Here is a 19,885-nt window from a genome sequence, read left to right on the forward strand (position 1 = left end):
ATTAGGCTGGCCATGACAGGAGGAAGGTGTTGCCCTCCTCCTCTTGCTCCTTTCATATACTCTTGGCTGTCACATTCGAACAGAACATGGTAGGAGGACTGCACCTGTAGGCTGTGTCCACCCAGTGTACACGTGACTATGCGTTTGTTGTGCAGTGAACATGGGAACATGTATGCGGATTAGTCCCCCATATTTTCCGAGGTTGATCTCCTATCATTCAATTTCTTTAAAAAATATTCAAAAAGCCCAGGCGAGTGCACACCCGCTGTGCGGATGGTCAAATTCCTCACAATGGGGGTAATTGAAGATGTGAAAAGGAGGGGACTGGGTGGGGAGGAAGGGGCAGGGGACTTGGGGGGAGCACACTTAGCTGCTACCCGGTGAGGGCGATTGGCGGTCTCCCACTCTGTGGTGGCTCAGAGAAGGGTCTTTCCCAGTGTGGAGAAAACCCTGTTCTGTGCCTCCTCATTGGGTGGGAGGCCGCCACCACCCACCCGCCAGGTACTAATAACATAAAGCATTTCATTGTTAGCACCTGCATTCATATGCATACTTTTTTTAGGCAATTAAAATCATGATGGGGATTAGTACTTGCATGTCAAGGCAGTGATTGGAAGGGTAGTGGGGGGGGCAGGAGACGGCTCATTCTTGCAGCAGTCCTTAAGTGTGTGGTTTCAGACATGAAGGAAAGAGTTAACTACTTGTAATATTGAAGTTTCACCAGAATAGTTTCATTAAAATGTGTAAAGAGGTTCGATGCCCCCGCACAAGTAAGTTCACCCCTCCCCCACAATCCCTGAAGTTAGCACCTCTCCCCTGCCCCATCACATCCCAATTTCTGAAATCTCATACAGACCCACCAATCAGCAGAGGCTTCTGTGTAAAGCACCATATGTTCAAGGTGTCCCCGCTACTGTGTCGATACCCTGTAAAGCGAAACCTGCTCATTGGGGCTACAGCCACTCTATATGAAATTCTATCAATAAGCATATTTGAGGCGGCTATCAGGAAAGTAGAGTGGGCTTGGGGCCCTCGACCCCCCCATCCTGTCCTCCCTATGTACAGAGAGCCCCCCACATTACCAGAGAAGCCCTCTGTTTTTCACAGTTCTGTTCTCATGCTCGTGCTTGAATGCAGCCAATGTTCTCCAGTGAAGAACTACCGTGGTCCGCGCCCTCAGATTCTCAGCACGCTGATCAGCAACAAGGTGTCGCGCCAGCAGAACATGTAGCTGGAGTCAACTGCCGAGATGAACTTTTAATTGATTTGATATTTAATTAGCTATCAGCCTTGGTATTCGCTGCAATTAGAGGTTCCAGTCTGAGCTCACCAGACACTTCTACTCTGCATACAGATAATCTGGTATTTCACAGCTCACTACCACCTATGCCAGGGAAATTGGCAGATCAAAGCTGACTAGCTATTCCCGGGTACATTGCATTATTTCATACTTTCAAGGTAGTTGTTCCATGCTCTTTGGAGGTAAGATTATTTGCAATCCTAATCATGCTGGTGGGAGAGGCGCTGGCCAATCAGGTGGTTAGCAACCAGAGGCACCACCAAGGGGTGGCCAAGGGGGGCCTTGAAATACGCTTCCCCCCGCAACAGCCCACCTGTCTCTTATGAATGCAACTTCATGTGCCACCCCAATATTTCCAGTGACCTCATCAGGCCACCCCTATGAGAAGTGTCTGGGGCGCCACTGCTAGCAACAACGCAGAATCTTCTAGTAACGGACTCTGTTCCATCCCAGCAGCCGGCTTCTCTCCTGCAGGTCTGCTTTTTTTTAACTCAGCCAGTTCTGCACACCTTGTCTTACCTACTTTATCGCACCCCCATTGCCCTAGGAATCCTGCAGCCCAACTGTGTCAGTTACCCTCTTACCTGTCCTCCCTCTCCACTGAAGTCGCCTCCTTACCATTCCGCCCTCACTCAGCACAGCCATAAACATAGCAAAGGGACTTACTCCCTTCTCTATGTCCATGCCATTTTGTTTTCAGTCTTTTTTAAGCGAATCCAGCTTGCTAATCGAACAAATCTGATTTCACATTAAAAAGACACTTCCAATAGCACCCTGGATATTTGAGGACGGGTGCTAACAGCATTAAGAAGCACATTTGGGGGACTTTCAAGACAGTCAATGTCTCTGAGTCCTCACAGAGGCCCTCGCTTTGATCAGGCCTGCCAAGCCTGAACTGGGGTCCATTATCACCTAGAAACACCCGCGGAACAAAGGCCTTAATGCTATTAACACCCATTCACAGACATACAAAGGCTTGCCAAAAAGTGTGAAGCTCGATACCCACAAATATGGAAATACATATCAGTTAAATATCTCAACCATGTGTGCCAAATAACTCTGCCCTTGTCACTTCACTGTTCGTAAAAGCCTTTTGTCTAATCTTCTTACCCTCCCCGGTAGACCTTCTACCTTGACCAAAGCCGACCAGTCATGTAACTTGAGTTTCCTTGTACAAACGTATTTCTTGGCCGATCAGTCAGTGATCCACTCACTCCCTCCTCCCCACATCTCAATCTGTTTCCCACCCTAAACACTCCACTGAGACTGCTCTCACTTATGTACTTAATTCTCTCCTCACTGCTTGCTACACTAAGCAATCCTCAATTCTCATTCTCCTTGGCCTCTCTTCTGCTTTTGATACCGTAGATCACCCCTTACTTCTTAGTACTCTGTCCTCCTTCAGCTTCAAAGGTTCTGTCCTCACCTGGCTCTCCTCTTACCTCTCCAATCGATCCTTTGCTGTCTCCTGTGGTGGCCGTGCCTCCTCCAACTTCCCCTTGAACTATGGCGTCCCCCAGGGCTCTGTACTTGGACCTTTTCTTTTCTCTCTTTATATGTCCCTTCTCGCCCCGTTATCTCTTCTTTCGGCATTTCACACCATTTCTACGCTGATGACACCCAACTCTTTCTCTCCTTCTCTTCTTTCACTCCTGACCTCCATCACACTCTATCTTCCTGCCTAACAGCCATCAAAAACTGGATTTAATCTCATTTTCTTTCCCTCACCACTGACAAGACGGAATTCCTTTTCTTCCCTCCTAACACACTTTCCCCTACCCCTACTCTTTTCATTCACTTTCCCCCTTCCAATCTCCCCATCTCCACCCATGCTCGCAATCTTGGTCTCTACATTGACTCCTCCCTCTCCTTCTCCAACCACATCTCTCTCACCTCTCGTGCCTGTCGGCACCATCTCTTCAATATCCGCAAGATCTGCTCCTCCCTCACCTTCCATGCTTCTAAACGCTTAATCTCCTCCCTTATTTTCTCCTGCTTATTCTACTGATCTTCTCTCCTCTTTGGACTCCCTGTCTCTAATCTGACTCCCCTGAAATCCATCTACCACTCCTCTATCCATACTCTCTGTCTCCTTGGACCTCGAGATTCTATTTCCACCTTACTCTCTCAACTTGGTTGGCTTCCCTTCCTCTCACAACTAAAATTTCAATTCCTCTGTCTGGACTTCAAATCCCTCCATGGTCTCAACCCCCCTATCTCTCTTCCCTCCTCTCATTTTACTCTCCCTCCCACTCTTTCCACTCAGCTGATCTCTTCTTACTCACTGTACCCCCTGGCCCATGTGCCTCCTCAAGCTTCCTTTCCTTTCAGCTCTTAGCCCCCCCTAGATTGAAACTCCTTACCTCTTTCTATCCATTCCACCCCTACCTACTCATCCTTCCGCTCCTCCTTGAAAGCCCTTCTTCTCCACTCCCCCCTAACTTTCCTTCCCTACCTTCTCATCTTCCCAGCTCCCCTGTCCCCCTTCCAATCCCCTCCCTCCCTCCCCTTCTTTTCGCTCCCACTGATCTCAAATCAGACACTTGAAACCTTCCTTACCTACCTCCTCTCCCCTCCCTTCGCCCTTCCCTCTGCCCCTCCATCTAAGTAAATCGTTCTACATATTGTATCACTGGTTTGTTTCCTGATTGTAAATATGCTTCTTTCATTATTGTACCTTGTTGTTATACTGTAAAGCGCTTTGGATTAAAGCGCTATATAAACCTAATAAACATAAACATAAACACTTATTTCCAAAAGAGGCTGCCGGACTGTCAGATCTGCATCCTGCTGAATCTGTAAACATATCCAAAAATGGATCAAATATCAGAGCGTTGGAATGGTGCAAGGTCCATCAAAGACACTGTAGAGGCAGAGGGCAGTAGCTGCTAATATAGTCCCTCTACTACTACTCTGATGCCCCTCTTTTAATAACAATATTTGCCCTTCCCTTTGTCATAGGCCATGACCTGTCGTTAATCCCAATTTCTCGTTTGGGTCTCCACATGTAAAGTAGAAGTGTAGTCTTAACCACCAAAAATTAAAGCAACATTAAAGAACTATTTTTTCCTGTAATCCTGCCAACTGCTGCCCATCTTCTTGTCAACATATGCTTGGCTCCCATTTATGTTTGATGTTGGAATTGTAAAGAATGTTGCTTTATTATTATTATTATTATTATTATTATTATTATTATTATTATTATTATTATTATTATTATTATATGTTATTACATAGTGCTTCATGTCAAATTGCTCCTGCTTCAAAGTGCTGTAATACCTGGTGTTATGGTATTACCCAAATTGATCATTTACAAACAATCGTTTGGTAAATCTGTCCAAAACCGGTCAGTACCATTTGATCGTTTGTAAACTATAAATTTGGGTAATCACTACCAAACATGGGGAGCGGGGGTTGCTGGGGTGTCCACTGCTCCTCATGTTTGGTAATGATGGCTTTTAGGGGTAGCAGGGGTGTCCCCCGCATCCAGAGGTTTGAAGGCGGGGGACGAGAAAAAAGAAAATAGAAAAGCGGAGCGTGTAGCATCGGATCCGAACCGCATAGGAGGGATGGATCCTATGCCGCAGGGTTCTAAGATGAGCGTACGGCTAATAGGTAAGTAGAGTATTTTAGGGTGGGTGGGGGCCATGCGGCATAATTGCCTTGGCGGCCGAATTGCCCACAGTTGAGGATGGTCAGAACAACAAAAATGTCTTCAACTGCTGATTGGCCTTTGAATGGACAGTGAGTAAAGGTTCAACCGGGAACCTCCCATCCATTGTCTCCAAATAGATACACAGGCTTCAGTAAGGGTGCATTGTATCACTGTTCCTGTTTTCTCTCTACATTTCAGTTTACCCCCTCCTATCGAAAGCTGCTAGGGTATTTCCTCCTAAACTCAAGGAAAAACGATTACAAATTATAACTTATGCAGATGACATGATACTCCTTGATGAAGCCCTGCCAGGTGTGCAATGGTGACTAGCTCTGTTACCTACTTATTGCTCAGAAAACACCCTAAAAATCAATCAAATCACATGTATCAATCTTCCCAGGTATCAACAAATGACAACAAAATAGATCATAGATTCATTCTCGAAAATTGGAGGTCGTTCTTGATTAGTTTTACGCAGGACTAAGATTTGAAAGCTCCCCGCAAAGGACGTAACACTTCACATCTACATCAATAGGTCCATATGAAGCCATCAGTGACTTCCACTTTGGAAGTCTGTCTTTCATTTTGTTGCTGTCAGAACTGAGACTGTCAATTTCACTTGTGTCCCCTCACAATTTGACAACATTGTCAGATCATAGCATGCAGAACGCCTGTTCCCCCAACCACTCTTTCGGCAGGACTGTCCCCCTCTCCAGACCCTTGACTAGCTTTCTACTTGTCCGCGCCAACCCGACTGAAGTCTCAACGTGCCACACATCCACACTGCCTCGTCTCCTATGACTGTTTCCATGCATGTGCAGTCCCTGATTCACGCACCGGTTGACCATACCTTCCTTCTCACTTAATTCGCTCTGCCTTGGTCACCTTCTTGCCCACTGTAGTGGTCACAAGTACCATGCAGGTACCCTTCTGTACCTCTCTGCTGCCCTAATGTTGTTATTGTGTTGCTGCTATCACCGCCTCCACCTTCTATCCTTTATGCTGCTCCCTGCTTTGCCTCCACCACTTCTTCCATGCCGCAAGCCCTGCACCGAAGCACTTAGAGGTGCACGTAGACAAAGAGACATGTGCCCATACAAAGAAACACTGGCACTTAAACCCCGATGGACTGATTTGCCATCATATCAACAAGGACTCTTAATAGAAGTAACCGACTAAACAATGTTTAAGATAGGATGGCTTGAGGGCGCAGTCAATCTTCCAAATAAACCTATAAATTGAAGATTCTGCCAATTACAGTGTACGGAGTGGAGTGTTGCCTGCTGACATCTCTACAGTCACTAAGAAAATCAGAAAGCACAGCTTGGAAACTCCTTCTTCTAATAAGGCTAGCAGCAGCCAGCCAACCAATTGGCTCAGAGCTGGGAAAGGACCAGCACCATATAAACAGCATAGGCGGCACTCATCCGGTCATGGAATACCAATCATCAAAAATAAGACATGTCAAGAAGGATACTTAAGATGCAGGAAAACCAATATCCAAATAATGTAAAATGGTAGAGTATTGGACGAAGCAACTGGGGATCACAGCTGTACGACTACAGAGTCTCATCTACTCTTGCCCTTAAAAGAACGCAGACGACCTCGCCAATTCGGAAGTGATTACATGATCTTAGGAAATAAAGCACAACCAGAAGGAGAGTCTACACGGTCACAATACGTCAATGCAAAGGCAGAAATGCAGAGTTAAGAGATAAGTATTACTTTCTTGAGGTTTTAAGGAGGACAACTACCAGAGAGAGCAGTAGAAGGGCCTTGCGGAAAGATATGAGACAAAGATAGCATATGTCTGCTGTATAAGTCTTCCAGAATAGATAATGCTCATGCGATACATGTATGGCCATCAATTCTGGATTTAGGGAATGGTCACTAACACCTGTATGTACACAGTATAATGTGACATGCTGACATGAAGCCCCACTTCATAATGTCGATTCTTTAAAATGTGCCCTGGGGCACATGGGTACAACTCAATGAGCGTCTTTGATTCGCTGCTGCTCCCTTCTCACTGATTCACAAAGAGTGCCATTGGATCCCATCTATGTGTCGCCTGTATGTTCTTTGAGATACTCATCGGCAAAGGTTGTTCACAGGCTCTTGCTCAAGTCCAACTTGGGGATCCTTGTGGCATCTCTAGATTTGCTCCAGGTGTAGGCTTTGTGAATGATGTATAAGGGAGCAGTTGCACGTCAGATATACTGTCAGGCATCTCCTCCAATGAAAATGTTAGAGAATAAGGCCCTATACGCTTAAGGCTTGGGAAGTGTTTAAACGCATTTTAATGTGTATTTGTGATTATTGATGGGTGGTGGAAAATATGAGATTTGAATAGAAACACATTACATGGGGAAAGGAATGATCATAGCAATCCCTTTACTGGGTTCTTTACAATTTCAATAAGTGTTGGTGAAAAATGTAAGAACTCAAAACAACAGTGTAGAGAATTTAAGGACAAGTTATACATTTACCAGATTGAGGTGGGGTAGTGTTTGGGAAGAGGTATCAAAAGAGGATGCGAGGCAATCTGGAACATCCGAGGGAAGGATGAGAGCAACCAGGACCCACTAGGTAGGGAGAGGGTGGCATCCAGGAAAACCCAGGGAAAGAGGAGGACGAGGATCAGCGAGGAGAAGGAGGAGGGCAAACAGGACTCGCGGAGGAGGTAGAGGAGGACAAACAATGGAGAACTTGCTGTCCCGCGGGTAAGCAAAATAGAACAACTTGATCAATAGACAAAGGCTTTAGCTCCAAGTGATTGAGACCCTACGCACTGCTAAATTACGAACCTTACGTATTCTAACTGCTCCATCCCCTAGGTGCTTGAAAGATCCCAAGAATATGCACATTTTACCTACTAACACAAGCTTAGATAAAGAGGACAACTGCTTGTGCTCCACAATCCTGATAATCAAATACTGCCTGACAACCTTCAGCTAAGCACTACCGGACCTTTTATTTTAAAAAAACAGAGAGAGAGAGAGTAAAGAGGAGAGGTTCATTTTAGGAACAAGCGACCCTTACAAATTTACCTTGTAATCTTGCAGATTAAATCTGGATAGGAATCTTTATTTATCCCCTGGACGTTGCCCTAACAAATGTAAGGGACTTCAATCCAGCAATCCAACTAAGTCAATGCTTAGGATGGGATGCCCAATGGAAGCCCTTATTTATATATTTTTATGTCAAAGTTCGAAAAATCTGGATGATGAACCCTTATATGACGCCCATCTCTTTGAATCCCCCTGAACTCACTGAGCCAAGAAGTAGGTTTGTTTTGCAAATTAAAAGATTCATTTGAAGTATTAAACTATATATATATATATATATATATATCACAATTTTATGAATGAAATAATATTTGAATAGCACATTAATGAATATGGACGGTAATCAACAAGGGGTAATATTACAAAACTGACAATCTCTTTAATCACTTAGGAGTAGGAATATGAAGGATACTGTAGCAGAAAATACCTTATATGATTCAAGGAAATGCAATAATGGAAAAGAATGCAACGCAGAAATAAACCTTGACATGATTTAAATCAAAAGATAATATGATCACGTTTTCCCCTGTGACTGCTCACTTCCCCCACTATTATGCAATATGAGAGATGGAAATGAGGGCACACAGGTTTCAGGGATACAATCAAGAATGCAGTTCAATCCCAGTTCCCCCAGCAAGCTTAGAGAAACAGGTTTGATTTTAAAACAGGCAAAACGCTTTTGCATGTTATTGCAATGAATGGGAAAATATGCCAAATTGATTTTAATTAACTAAAAGAGACTCAGGATGAGTGATAGTTACTTTAGATTGGTTCAGGTCAACACTAGCAATGATTCATGAATGATTATCAAATTGGAAACGAAATTCAGCAGTGGAAAGCAAGAGACAGCTATTTTGACAGGAAATGAAATTAAGCCAAATTGCAATTCGCAGTAATTTTTCTGCGTGCGTAAATCGCGATTACGGCAAAACTATAATGATCTTAGCTTTAAAATGACAGTTCTAGGACGTGCGGTTCAAATGTTACGGATGTTTTGGTGAAGGTAGATTTTGCAGAAAGAAAGTCAAGATTTCATATGACAGATCGCGCTTTACAGATTTGGAATCAACAGGATGGACACAAGATTCTATAATACAGTTCTGGACAGGTTGAAATGGATGGAAGAGGATTACTTTAAACTAAGAGATTGGTTATGGACAGTTCTAGACTAGATACTCACTCCTAGCTTTGGAATGGGATGCGCCTCGTCAAAGATCTGGTCAAGGGGTTTGGCTTCACTCTCTCCACTGGACAGGTCTCAGGCCCTCTGGGTTCTACTCTCAGCACTGCACGGCGGTCTGGGTCTCTTGAACTGGATCTGATGGGTCTGGATAGAGCACTGCTCTCTCTGAGTCTGCATCTGAGTTCTAGCACAGGGTTCTTAGCTAGAAGCAAACAGCACAGCCCGGCTGTTGAGAATCAGGTTGCAAAAGATTCTGAGGCCTGCTGAAGAGGATTCAGCTTGTGGATTAGGCCTCTCTGCTTCAAGGTTCTAGAGTTTGGTTCTAGAGTCTGAATTCTAAGTTCTGGTCTCTGGATCTAGATCTGGAGTCTCTATCTGGATATTGTCTGGATCTGGAGTCTTCCGGCAGGGTGCTGCACCAAGAAATCGGTTGAAGAGTGGAAAGAATGTGTCCTATCTGTCCTAAGCAGTCTCTTTTTATGTGTTTTCAAAGTGGGTGTGAAGGCTGATTCTACATGCCCAACCCCCTGAGGATTTGATAGGTCAGAGAATCTCCTGTCCCCTGACTGGAGAAAAGAGTAGTGTGTCATCCTGTGTCATCAGGTGTCATGTTTGTGGCTTAAGGAAAGAACACTCCCCTTTGCTTTTACTTAGAAAATCAATTTTTCATAACAAACATATTTCCAAGGTACGCAACTTGTTCATAATACATACACACATCACAGACTACTTAAGGTAAATTATTGTCCAACTCTGATCTTCCTAGGAGCTTTAGTTCAGAAATGACAACTTATTCGCGAGTTTGGTGGGTTTCTCAATATTGGTTGTGCACTAAATTTAACACATGCATGCAGATCCTCATGGTCACATGGCCTGCCTTCCTGCTAGAGCAGTTATTGACCAGGCACACCCAAATCAGCTTATTCTATTCAGTTGAAAGACTCTATTGTCTCTTTCCTCCTGCCAGCAGGGGAACTCTCCTCCTCTCACAACAGTTCTAATTAACATATCCATGCGATATCCTCTCCTGTTGGTAGGAAGGACAAGGTGTGAAGGGTTCAATTGCAACATACCTCCTTGTAAAAAAAAGACATTTATAAATTCACAATAAGCAACATATCTTTAAATCAAGTCTTTTCCAACAATGAAATCACTGTGTGGCACTCTATATGGCATTTTGATAGAATTCTCTTCTTTGGCATAGTTTGGGTTCAGTTGTTCAGTTTTTCAAAGAATATGGTTTTAAAACGCCGGCTTCTGGTAGTGGTGAGTACCGGTATTGCACCCATTTTTGACAGCTGTCTTTACATCAGTATCTTTAAAATGGGATTTAGCTTGATAGCTTATGATTCTTGCTGACATTGTGTTGATGTGGATTCTTGCAGTAGTACTGTTCCAGGGCTTGGATGAGTGGGTTGATGCATCCAACACAAAGTAGGACCCAGTTCAAATTTAAGAATCACCTCCATATACTGGAACAGGTAAATATATATATACCTGTTTCTAGTTAGACAGTGATAAACTGTCAATAGGAATTACAGCATTAAGAGCTGACCCCATGTTTATGTTCTGTCTACAGTTCCACCAATTGAAAGTTGAAAAAAGCTTTTATCGAGGGAAGATTGAGCCCTACTACACACATAGTCAAAGTGTTTTATCTCCTGAAGAATGATCCTTACCTATCTTGAGAACAGAAACATGTTGTTTCTATATTTCTAGAATATGTAAAACTAGAAATTCATCATAATGAAACAAACATTGTTACCGCCAGAATTGATACATGTACTCTAATGCTATTTAAAAATTTAGTTTATTGATCACTCAGACTACTATTGTAAAGAAAAACTGTCTTGAGTCTATTGTTTTTTATAATAGTTTTTAATATATGTACACACTTTATATTGTCATATTGTTTTTATTGATGAAGTCTGAATAAATGTGATACATTATGTTAGAGACAATTGAATCATTGGTTGAACTGTTATAGAATCCAACTAGCTTCTTTATTTTGTTATGGCAACTAGGATCAGCCAGGTAAAGGGTGGGGGGAACTAGGATCATCCATGAGGAGGAGAGCAACCAGGGTCAGCATGGGGAAGGAGGAGGCAAGCCAGGAGCTGCAGGAGAGGGAAAGAGTAGCAACCAAGTCTAGTCAGGAGAAAGCCCGGAGAAAGTGAGGATGGGCAACCAGCCAGGGTAAGAGCTTGGCATGCAACAGGGCCTGCCAGGTAAAGGAGGTGGGTGGTATCCAGGATCATCTAGGGGAAGGAGGGAAACTATGGTCCAAATGAGAGGGAAATAGTGACTACCTGGACCAGCCATGAAAAAAGGAGGAGGACAACCAGCCAGGGGAATAGGGTGGAGTTGCAAATTGATCCATCAGTGGAAATTGAAGGACGGCAACTACAACTGCCCAGGGGTCAGGGGGAAGGGGAGCAACCATAACTAATCAGGGGCAGAATGATAGGGAGCAAGAGGACCAGACAGGGAGGAGGAAGGGGGAGTGGCGCAACAAGGAACTAAATGAAGATGGACTTTTTGTAAATGATGAAATATTCCTATATGTGTTGTTCGTAAATTGTAAACATTTTTAAAAATGGAGTACGAGTTTTAAGTGGGAACACATTCCATCGCTAGCCATCACAATATGCTGTTGCTGTGAATTCTGTCATTGAGGAGAAAAAAAATATTTTAAATTTCTGAAAGGCAGATGTGTGCATTCTAAGTGAACAAGCCCATGTGGCCTAGATATGTCAGTGAACAAAAGGAAGTGGCCCAGATATGTGATGTCATCTGGCACCGTAAATCTGTCTTTTTCTCTTGAGACCTTTAAAATTAGGTCTTTTCACATAGAACCGATGTGTGTGACAGAAGAGTGGATTCTGGAATGTCCACTCCTGCGTTCTTCTCTACTCTACTCTGCGTTCTACTCTACAAATAAATAAATAAATACTCTACATTACTCTTTCCTTCCTCATCTCTGCCCTTACCTCCACCATTGGAGGTAATTATCGGGATATTAGCAATCACCACAATATCTGAGGTGTGGACATGGGCAGGTGCGCTAGTCGAATGAGTGGGAACGGAAGACTGGGGGAGGAGGGAGCCAGATGTGAAAGGGACCTTGAAGGCCAGATGGACCCGGATCAGGACAGAGGCACAGGGGTGCTCCCGAACCCCACATGGGGGGATTACAGAAGCCCAGCACCTCAATTCAGGATAATTGATTCCAACTAACCAATTGCACTAACAAGTTCCCCCTCTGCATACACCTTGCAAACTCCAAACCAAACACAACCACAAACCTACAGCACAGCAAACTGCAAAAAAAATCACTACATTGCAACAAAAACAAAAATATAGACCCGCACAACAGTACACGATGACTACCGCCGCAAAATACCCCAGGCCCAGCTAACGGACCCACCGGGCTGAGGCCGCCAACAGTACATCACTGCTCTCTTGCACTTTTACAGCTTCTTCACACTAACCACTCCTCCCTTCCTCTTTCAGAGCCGCTGAAGCACCAGGGGACCCATCCGGTGGCGATATTGTGCAGTTCAAATGTCCGTTAACATTAACATTAACATTTTCATAACATTGGCTCTCTCCGCCCAACCCATCTCTTTTATCCTTCTTGAAAACCCTTCAACCATGGCTTACCCCTGAGCTTCTTCCTCTCCGATCTTCTCTACGACCTTCTGGATGTTGCTGGAAAATTCAGAAACTCTGCTGTAGACCTTGCTCTTTTCACCTCTATTCATCCATCCTAAGAGTCTATTAGCTGCAACAAGCCCACTATTTTTCTGACATTAGTCGCTCTTAACCTCGCAATCCTTGTGCTTTGTGTCAGCTCTTTGACCACATTGTATCACCTCCTTCACCGGATCCCTCTTTTGCCTATTTCCTCTCCTCAACAGACGTTGCTAATTATTTCTCTAAAAAGAATGTCCAGCTACTTTCCCCTCTCTCTGCTAATAATAATCGTCCCTATGTATGTATTACTCCTGCTTCTTCTTTGTCCTATGTAACACTGCTCTCTGATTCTGGCATGTCTTCTTATCGCTCCTCTGCCTCTCCTCTTGACCCTTCAATCTTCTCTTATTCCTTCGATCTAGCCTAGTTTACTTCCATTCCTGACTTCTCTTATCGACACATCTCTGTACTCTGCTGTGTTTCCCTTGACTTCAAGAATGGAGTCATCCTTCCTATCTTAAAAAGGACAACTCTTTTTTCCTGCCTCATTTGTGCCCCCCTGCTTCCTCCTAGTCTAGTTCATTTCCTCCTGCCGACCTCCCTCTATCGACTTCAGTACTCAGTATAGGTGTGTTTGACTCTTCTCTTTCCTTTTCCACACACATCAACCAATACAGCTTGCCGCTATTAACTGTATAAGATATGTATGCCCCCTTTCTCACCTTTCATGGAGCTAAACTATTAATTTCTACGCTAGACTTTTCTCGTTTGGACTACTGTTCTGCATTTCTTATTGGTTTACTTGCCTATAAGCTTGTCACGCCATGTTCTATCTTCTGCTCTTCTATACGTACTCTCTGCTGTCTTTCCATGCACACTCTATAATCCTACCTTCATTCTGCTGCCTGTCCTGGCTTTCATTTGAATCCCGTTTACTCTTTCATTTTCTCTGTATCATCTTTAAGTGCTAGACCATCTAGCCCAGGGTTGTCAACTCCAGGTCTCGAGGGCTGGAAACAAAGAGGTTTTGAGGATATCCCTCATTAATATTCATGAGAAAATATTGCATACATTGCACATCCTGAAAATCTGACACGTTTTCTGCCCTCGAGGCCTGGATTTGGAAAACACTGTACCCATCCCCCCCATCTTATATTTGCTCTATAATCTTGCTCTGCATTCCTGCTTGCCCTCTGAGCTCCCAAGCTCAGTTCCTACTTATGCACTATTAATATTGCTTCTGTGCCTTTTTGCTTTAAGGTCAAATATTGAAACGCCATACACCTTCTTCACATGAAATGCTCCCCTACACTCTCCCTTTGTTTATTATGTGCAGCATGTTGGTGAAAGCACTTAAAAGGGGCAGATTCATGAAATGGTGCACAATTATCCTACAAAGGCTGTGCACCAAGAAATACACTGTTTGTGCCTGTGCGCAGAATTAAAAAAATGCGCTCTGTGTATTCTTGGAATTGTCTGCGTAAAGTAACCGTATATGCAAGTCGCAGCCAGAAACGCCCCCAACACACCCCCATGCAAAGCAAAGACCCAGCTACCTTTGTGTGCTCACCCAGGCGCAAAAACAGGCACCCTTCAAACAATCCGTGGGGTCCCCTGCAAGCAGGTCTGCATCTCGGTGACAGGCGCATGTACAGTGACCAGGGAGATACTGGGTCAGTAAGAAAGACAGAAGGATAGATGGAAAACCACTTCCTGTCCCTGTCTGATCCCAATCATAGGAAAAAACTTTCCTTAGAAAACGCTGGTGCAACGCTTACAAAAACGGGGACAGAAAAAAAGGGCAAAGAGAAATCCTTTTTGAAAAACCATAACAATGTAGAAATTGTTAAACTCCTGTATGTCCCAGGTCACTGCGATCCTCAGACGACTAAGGGCAAGCAATGGGGGTGTTAAAAAAGAGTTAACTCCTAGGATTGAAAAACATGGGGCCAGATAGTCTCCTCTGGGTCAACAATACTTTTATATCCCGTAGACTAATCGGGCCATCCCAGGGTAGCTCAGGGTTAAGAAATAGTAAGGAAGCTCAAAACACTGCTGCAAATTGTAACTGATATGCTGCAGACGGTACTCCTTAGTATGGGTGAGCTTGCTTTTTTAAGATAAAGACAAACACTGCCCACGTCGCCTGTCCTAGAAGGATACTAGATAGTAGGACAGAGCGTTGCCCTTTTTTATAACTACATGCAGTTGTGTGTTGCCCTCCTTTTTGCGTTAATACATTGGCCTATTAGGGCTTCACTCTGTACATTGTACCTCTACTGCCCTCCTGGTTATAACTGCATCTCGGTGACCCTGCGCCTGGTCCCCCGTAACTGTTACCGGCACCAGGACAACATGCATATGATTTATCGTAACTCTGAAAATATGCGTGTGAATCCACGTAAATCATTCCTGCACCCTGCTAAACTGTGTACACACACCCCTAAATCAGATCGGAACCATGGCTGCGGGCATGCACCCCTAAATCTGACACTCAATCTTACTCCTGCGGAGTGAATCCTATGTGCAACTGTCTGTACGCCTGCCTTCGGGTGACAGATAGTATGAGGGATCTGCATGGCAATTCTCCCGCTGAGAGATTGCGAGCTCGGATCCATGAATACGTATCGTTCAACGCAATAGTGAGTGTGTGATCGACTGCATTAAGGTGTCCATCGTAATGCCCACTATTTGCGTTGTTCTTTCTCATTTTCCATGTTGCACCCGCTACCCAGCTTTCTGCGCAAGCCACGACCACGCTCTGCATGGTGTCTCGCGCAAGGCACTCGGCCCTCGCAGTGGCGTGCCGAGCCTGCGCGAAGTCCACGCAAAGTACGAAAAAGTGCTGCACAGTCCATTCCATGAATCGACAAATGGGATTTCGTACCCAGTTTGGAGCGCAAAGTCCAGATTTTTCGAGCAGATAATTACATGAATCGTTAATCTATGAAACACAAATGCAAATACTTTACTAACGGCAGGCTTTGCAGAGACCAACGTGCTTATTTAGCGGGGACGTATGTTTATTTCCACACTGCTAGAATATAGTGCCTGAAAGGGAAGGGCGGCTATGCTTGAGACCAGCACCGCCGATCGCTATCCTTGGGTGACGTCTCGCTGTTTTATAATGACAGGCTTCGGGTTCTTTTCGAGGACGGCTCGTTTCCAGCGGCAAGACGCTCGGAGCTGCGTCTGGAATATAATTAAAGACGCGCCCTTTTAGCAGAGGCCGCCGTTAGTCTCGGCTCTTCGCAAATGAGGACAGCAGATGGCTCTCTTGAGTTTTCTGCCGAGTGCCAAAGGGTGCTCAATATAAAGGTGCTCCTGGAAGAGGTGGGACTATGGACTAGGCACTCTGCATGGAAGAGGTATAGGGAAAATAGGGTCACAGCACGGTTTACTTTTGGGCACATGCATAATGTGAATCCGGGCACAGTCAGCCCGTCGGTAATAGATAGAAAGGCGGCTGATTTGGGAATGAATCACTGTGCCTCGAAGCAGAGGCAGGTTCTGGTGTGGGGGCCGGGCAGTTAATAGGGCGCCAGGGGAAGGCTGGGGGCGCACTGGTCACCAGGATTGACCTGTGGGGTTAGGGGCGGGGCGACCTATCCCCCCACCACCACTGCGGTGGTTGTAAGTGCTTCAGAAGTTAATCTTGATAATAACAGTATTAATTATTATAATATCATCGTAGTGGGTCCTGTCCATACCATTCTGTATCACATTAGGTATATCGTAGGCGTGCCTTTGAGTTATCTTAATCTGTATACACAGTGAAAAGACACATGTGGGATGCAGGTTCATTTAAAACTTTAAAACAAGTCTTTGCAGTTGTAGCTCGCAGGCTCTTCTTCGCTGGATGCCTGCTCCACATTAATCCCTGCTGTGGGAATATGGCGCAGGCGCTACTTTGATGCGGCGTACCTGGCGCGTATTACGGTGTCCGCTGTGCGCTGTCCGTGGTGCTGAACCCGGCACTCGCTCTCCCTGAACGGGTCTCCGACCGCCGATCACCGTCCAGCAGAGCGCTGTCCGCGGTGCTGAAGCCGAAACGCATTTTAAGATGCACGTGCGTTCAGATTTGCTGGCACGCGCGGCGTCGCTGGCAGCGCTTAGCACCTTGAAAATGTGCTACTCCCTCAAGCAGCCTGCCAACTCGTTTTTGAGTGTTAGCAGCAGGTAGGTGTGGAGTGACGTGCCAGAGGAGCCTGCGGGCAAAATGCGGAGCTACATGACTAGCGATGGGCATTCTGAATGTTAAGTAAGGCGACTGGGCGTCATGTCCTTGCGGGGAGGGGGAGCATGACGGGCCGCGTGTGTGATTTGTATATGTTAATGTATGGAGGTGTCGGTTGGGGTGTCCCGCCGTGTTCTCGTGCTTGTTTTGTCATAAACATCATTATGGAATTGACTCCAATGTCTGGGCCACCTACATTGCAGTACAGGTGCTGTACACGCTCCGAGGGTACACGCGTGGGTGGAGCGGAGGCTGGGTACAGTTACTGTTGGCGGGGTCATAGCGCTTTACTCCCATTATAGGCGGTTTGGGCAGGGGTATGGGGGGGGGGGGCAAAAGTGTGTAATTGTTGTCACTTTCTGAGCATGGCTATGTAATGTGCTGCCAGTTTCCATATGTGGTAGTTATTTCCCGTGTGTGTTTGTGCAGGCCGAGTGAATGTGTATTGTGTGTGTGAGAGAGACAGAGTCCATAGGTCAGAGCGTGTTTCATCTACTCTGCGTGTTTGTGTGTCTTTCTGTATATGTCCTGGCGAGCATGCGTCTTGTATGGATGTGCTGCATGTCGGTCATGCGTGTGCACACCCTCTGCTAGCTGGTTTCGAAAGGTGTGCACACCCGTGTGGGTGTGGGTGTTTGCCTAATGTATGTGCAGCGTCTATACTTTCTGTTACCAAAGGGTGCCAGCGCATTGTGCTCGCGGTGTGCTGGAGCGTGGACGTTCGTTGCGTGAAAAAAGTGTGTCTTGTGTGAACATAGTCGATGGGTTCCGCGGCGTGGCCTTCTCATCCGACCCACTGGCCGCTCGCCCGGCGCCGCCTCTCCAGTCTCCGAGGAGAGCCAACGGCAGCACGGGGTCTGTTTCCTGGAAAGATGAACGCGGCGCCGGAGCTCGGCGTGCAGACGCCCGGGATCCCTCCTCTCCCTGTCCCTGGAGAGCAGAGCCTTCGCCTTTCCCGACAAGTGACCCCCACTGACAGGTCGCATTTTCCACTCCCATAAACCCCTTCGCCCCAGACGCACTGCTCCCTCTTGCCGTGAGTGGGCATGTAGTGTGGAGCTCGCAGGAAGCATTGCTATTGCCCGCCCCACACCCCTCCACAACCCCCAAACACAGCAGATGATTTCTGTGCACGGGAGGGGGGGGGGGCTGACAAGTGCAAACGGCACCCGAGTCTAGAACGAGTATTAGGAGTTAGCCCCAAGCGCAGTGCGACCCCCACCCCCGTGTTCCTGTTGTTCGAAGGATTTCAGCGTGTCAACGTAAATAGAGGCAAAGGGCCTAAGTGCACGCGCGTGGGTGCGTGGGGATGAGAGAAGTGAAGTGCACGCGCGTGGGTGTGTGGGGATGAGAGAGGTGAAGAGGTCGCCTAACGGTGCGTGCATGGGTGTGTAGGTGAGAGGAATGTGCAAACTAGCTCACAACTTCGTGCGCGCGCGTATGTGTCTGTGGAGGATTGCGGGACTAAATGCGCGGCCGTTGTAAAGCGATCACAACAGGGAGTGCTGGCGGGGTGCTGAAATCACAATAGTGTGTGCACGTGTCTGTGTGTGTGAGACGGACACAGCGCCGTGTTGTTCCACGCGACTGTGTGCCGTGGGGGGGAATTAAGGTGGCCAGTGCGCCTGATGGCCGTGCCTGCCTCACTGTGCCCTGCTCCGTCTATGGGCGGGTCACCTCTCTGCCCTGCCCGCTACGGCTGGGCGGCTAGGAGGGAATGTCAGACCGGATGCTATCTGAGTTCTGGTTACAGCACTCCCTACCCTGGTAATACGTGGATCTGGCGGGCCCCCTCTTTACCCCCTCCAATAGAATGTTAGAGAAAGCTCCTAAAGACATGTGCCTCCTCACGCCCCCGGCCGCACCCCTCTGGTGAGAGCAGGTGGGGGTGGGACGGGGCCAGGGTGCAAGGCAACCGCTCACCCCCTGTACACCGTGTCTCCTCGCAGGAGCATGTGGCGTTGGCGTCTGCGCTTCGTGGGTCTCTCCAGGCCTGTGTGTCAAGCTGCACGCATGGCTGCGCATGTGTGAGAGTTGTGTGCGCGTGTCTGAGTGCATCGTTTATGGGTCATATTACCTCTCACACTCCCTCCCCTATCAGACACGCTAGGTGTGCACTCGCCAGGTGCGGGGTGGGGGGGAGGGGGGCACGTTGCTCTCTTCCCATGGTAGCGCTGTGAGGTGAGCGGCTGGGCGCCCGCTGACTTTAACACTAACAGAAGCACTGCCCAGTTAGCGTCTCTCGTCTCTCCCACACAGCTCCTCTGAGGAAGGATGAGGCTGGGGAGAAGAGAGGACCCCCCCAGCCCCTCCCCTTTCCTGACAAGATGTGGGATGAGGAGTGTCAGCTGGGGTGCCTATGAAGCCCCCACCCGCATTAGATTACCCTGGTCCTCTACCCACTCTTTCCCGGAGAGGGGCGTGAAGCGGGGGGTGGGGGCGCGGGGGATTTCGATACCATGCTGCGCGCCACCCCGCACATGAAAATCGTGGGATTTGGGGTGCACGCGAGCACATGTTCTCTGTCTTCACAAGATCATGAAGCGTGAGTGTTTGTGTCAGGTACCCCCTCTCGTTGCCCCTTCCTCAAACCCCCACCAGCCAACAGCATAGTGAAGTGCCAGGGAAGTACTCCCGCCCCCCACCACACACACTCAAAACAAGAAAGTGAAGGAGCTTGAACATGCGAGGTCGGGTGCACTGGGACACGCACCCCTTCCTGACGGAGTGTGAGGGACACTCGCGG

The 19,885-nt window shown here is 46.7% G+C and overlaps 1 protein-coding gene across 2 annotated transcripts in view; it reads left to right on the top strand.

Annotated features, from left to right (window-relative positions):
- The window catches only part of FGF14 (fibroblast growth factor 14), a 1,600,952-nt gene that overhangs the window by 960,742 nt on the left and 620,325 nt on the right, over window positions 1-19,885 (top strand). The window contains exon 1 of one of the 2 annotated variants that reach the window (XM_069636999.1): window positions 19,663-19,684. The exons of the other annotated variant lie outside the window; for it this stretch is intronic. Within the exon in view, the coding sequence (XP_069493100.1) occupies window positions 19,678-19,684 (7 nt within the window). The 5' untranslated portion in view covers window positions 19,663-19,677. Of the gene's footprint in view, window positions 1-19,662; window positions 19,685-19,885 lie in introns of those variants that run through there. 2 annotated transcript variants of the gene reach the window in all.

This window comes from Ambystoma mexicanum, chromosome 7p (genome assembly GCF_040938575.1).
Source record: "Ambystoma mexicanum isolate Mex_15411 chromosome 7p, UKY_AmexF1_1, whole genome shotgun sequence".
Lineage (NCBI taxonomy): Eukaryota > Metazoa > Chordata > Amphibia > Caudata > Ambystomatidae > Ambystoma > Ambystoma mexicanum.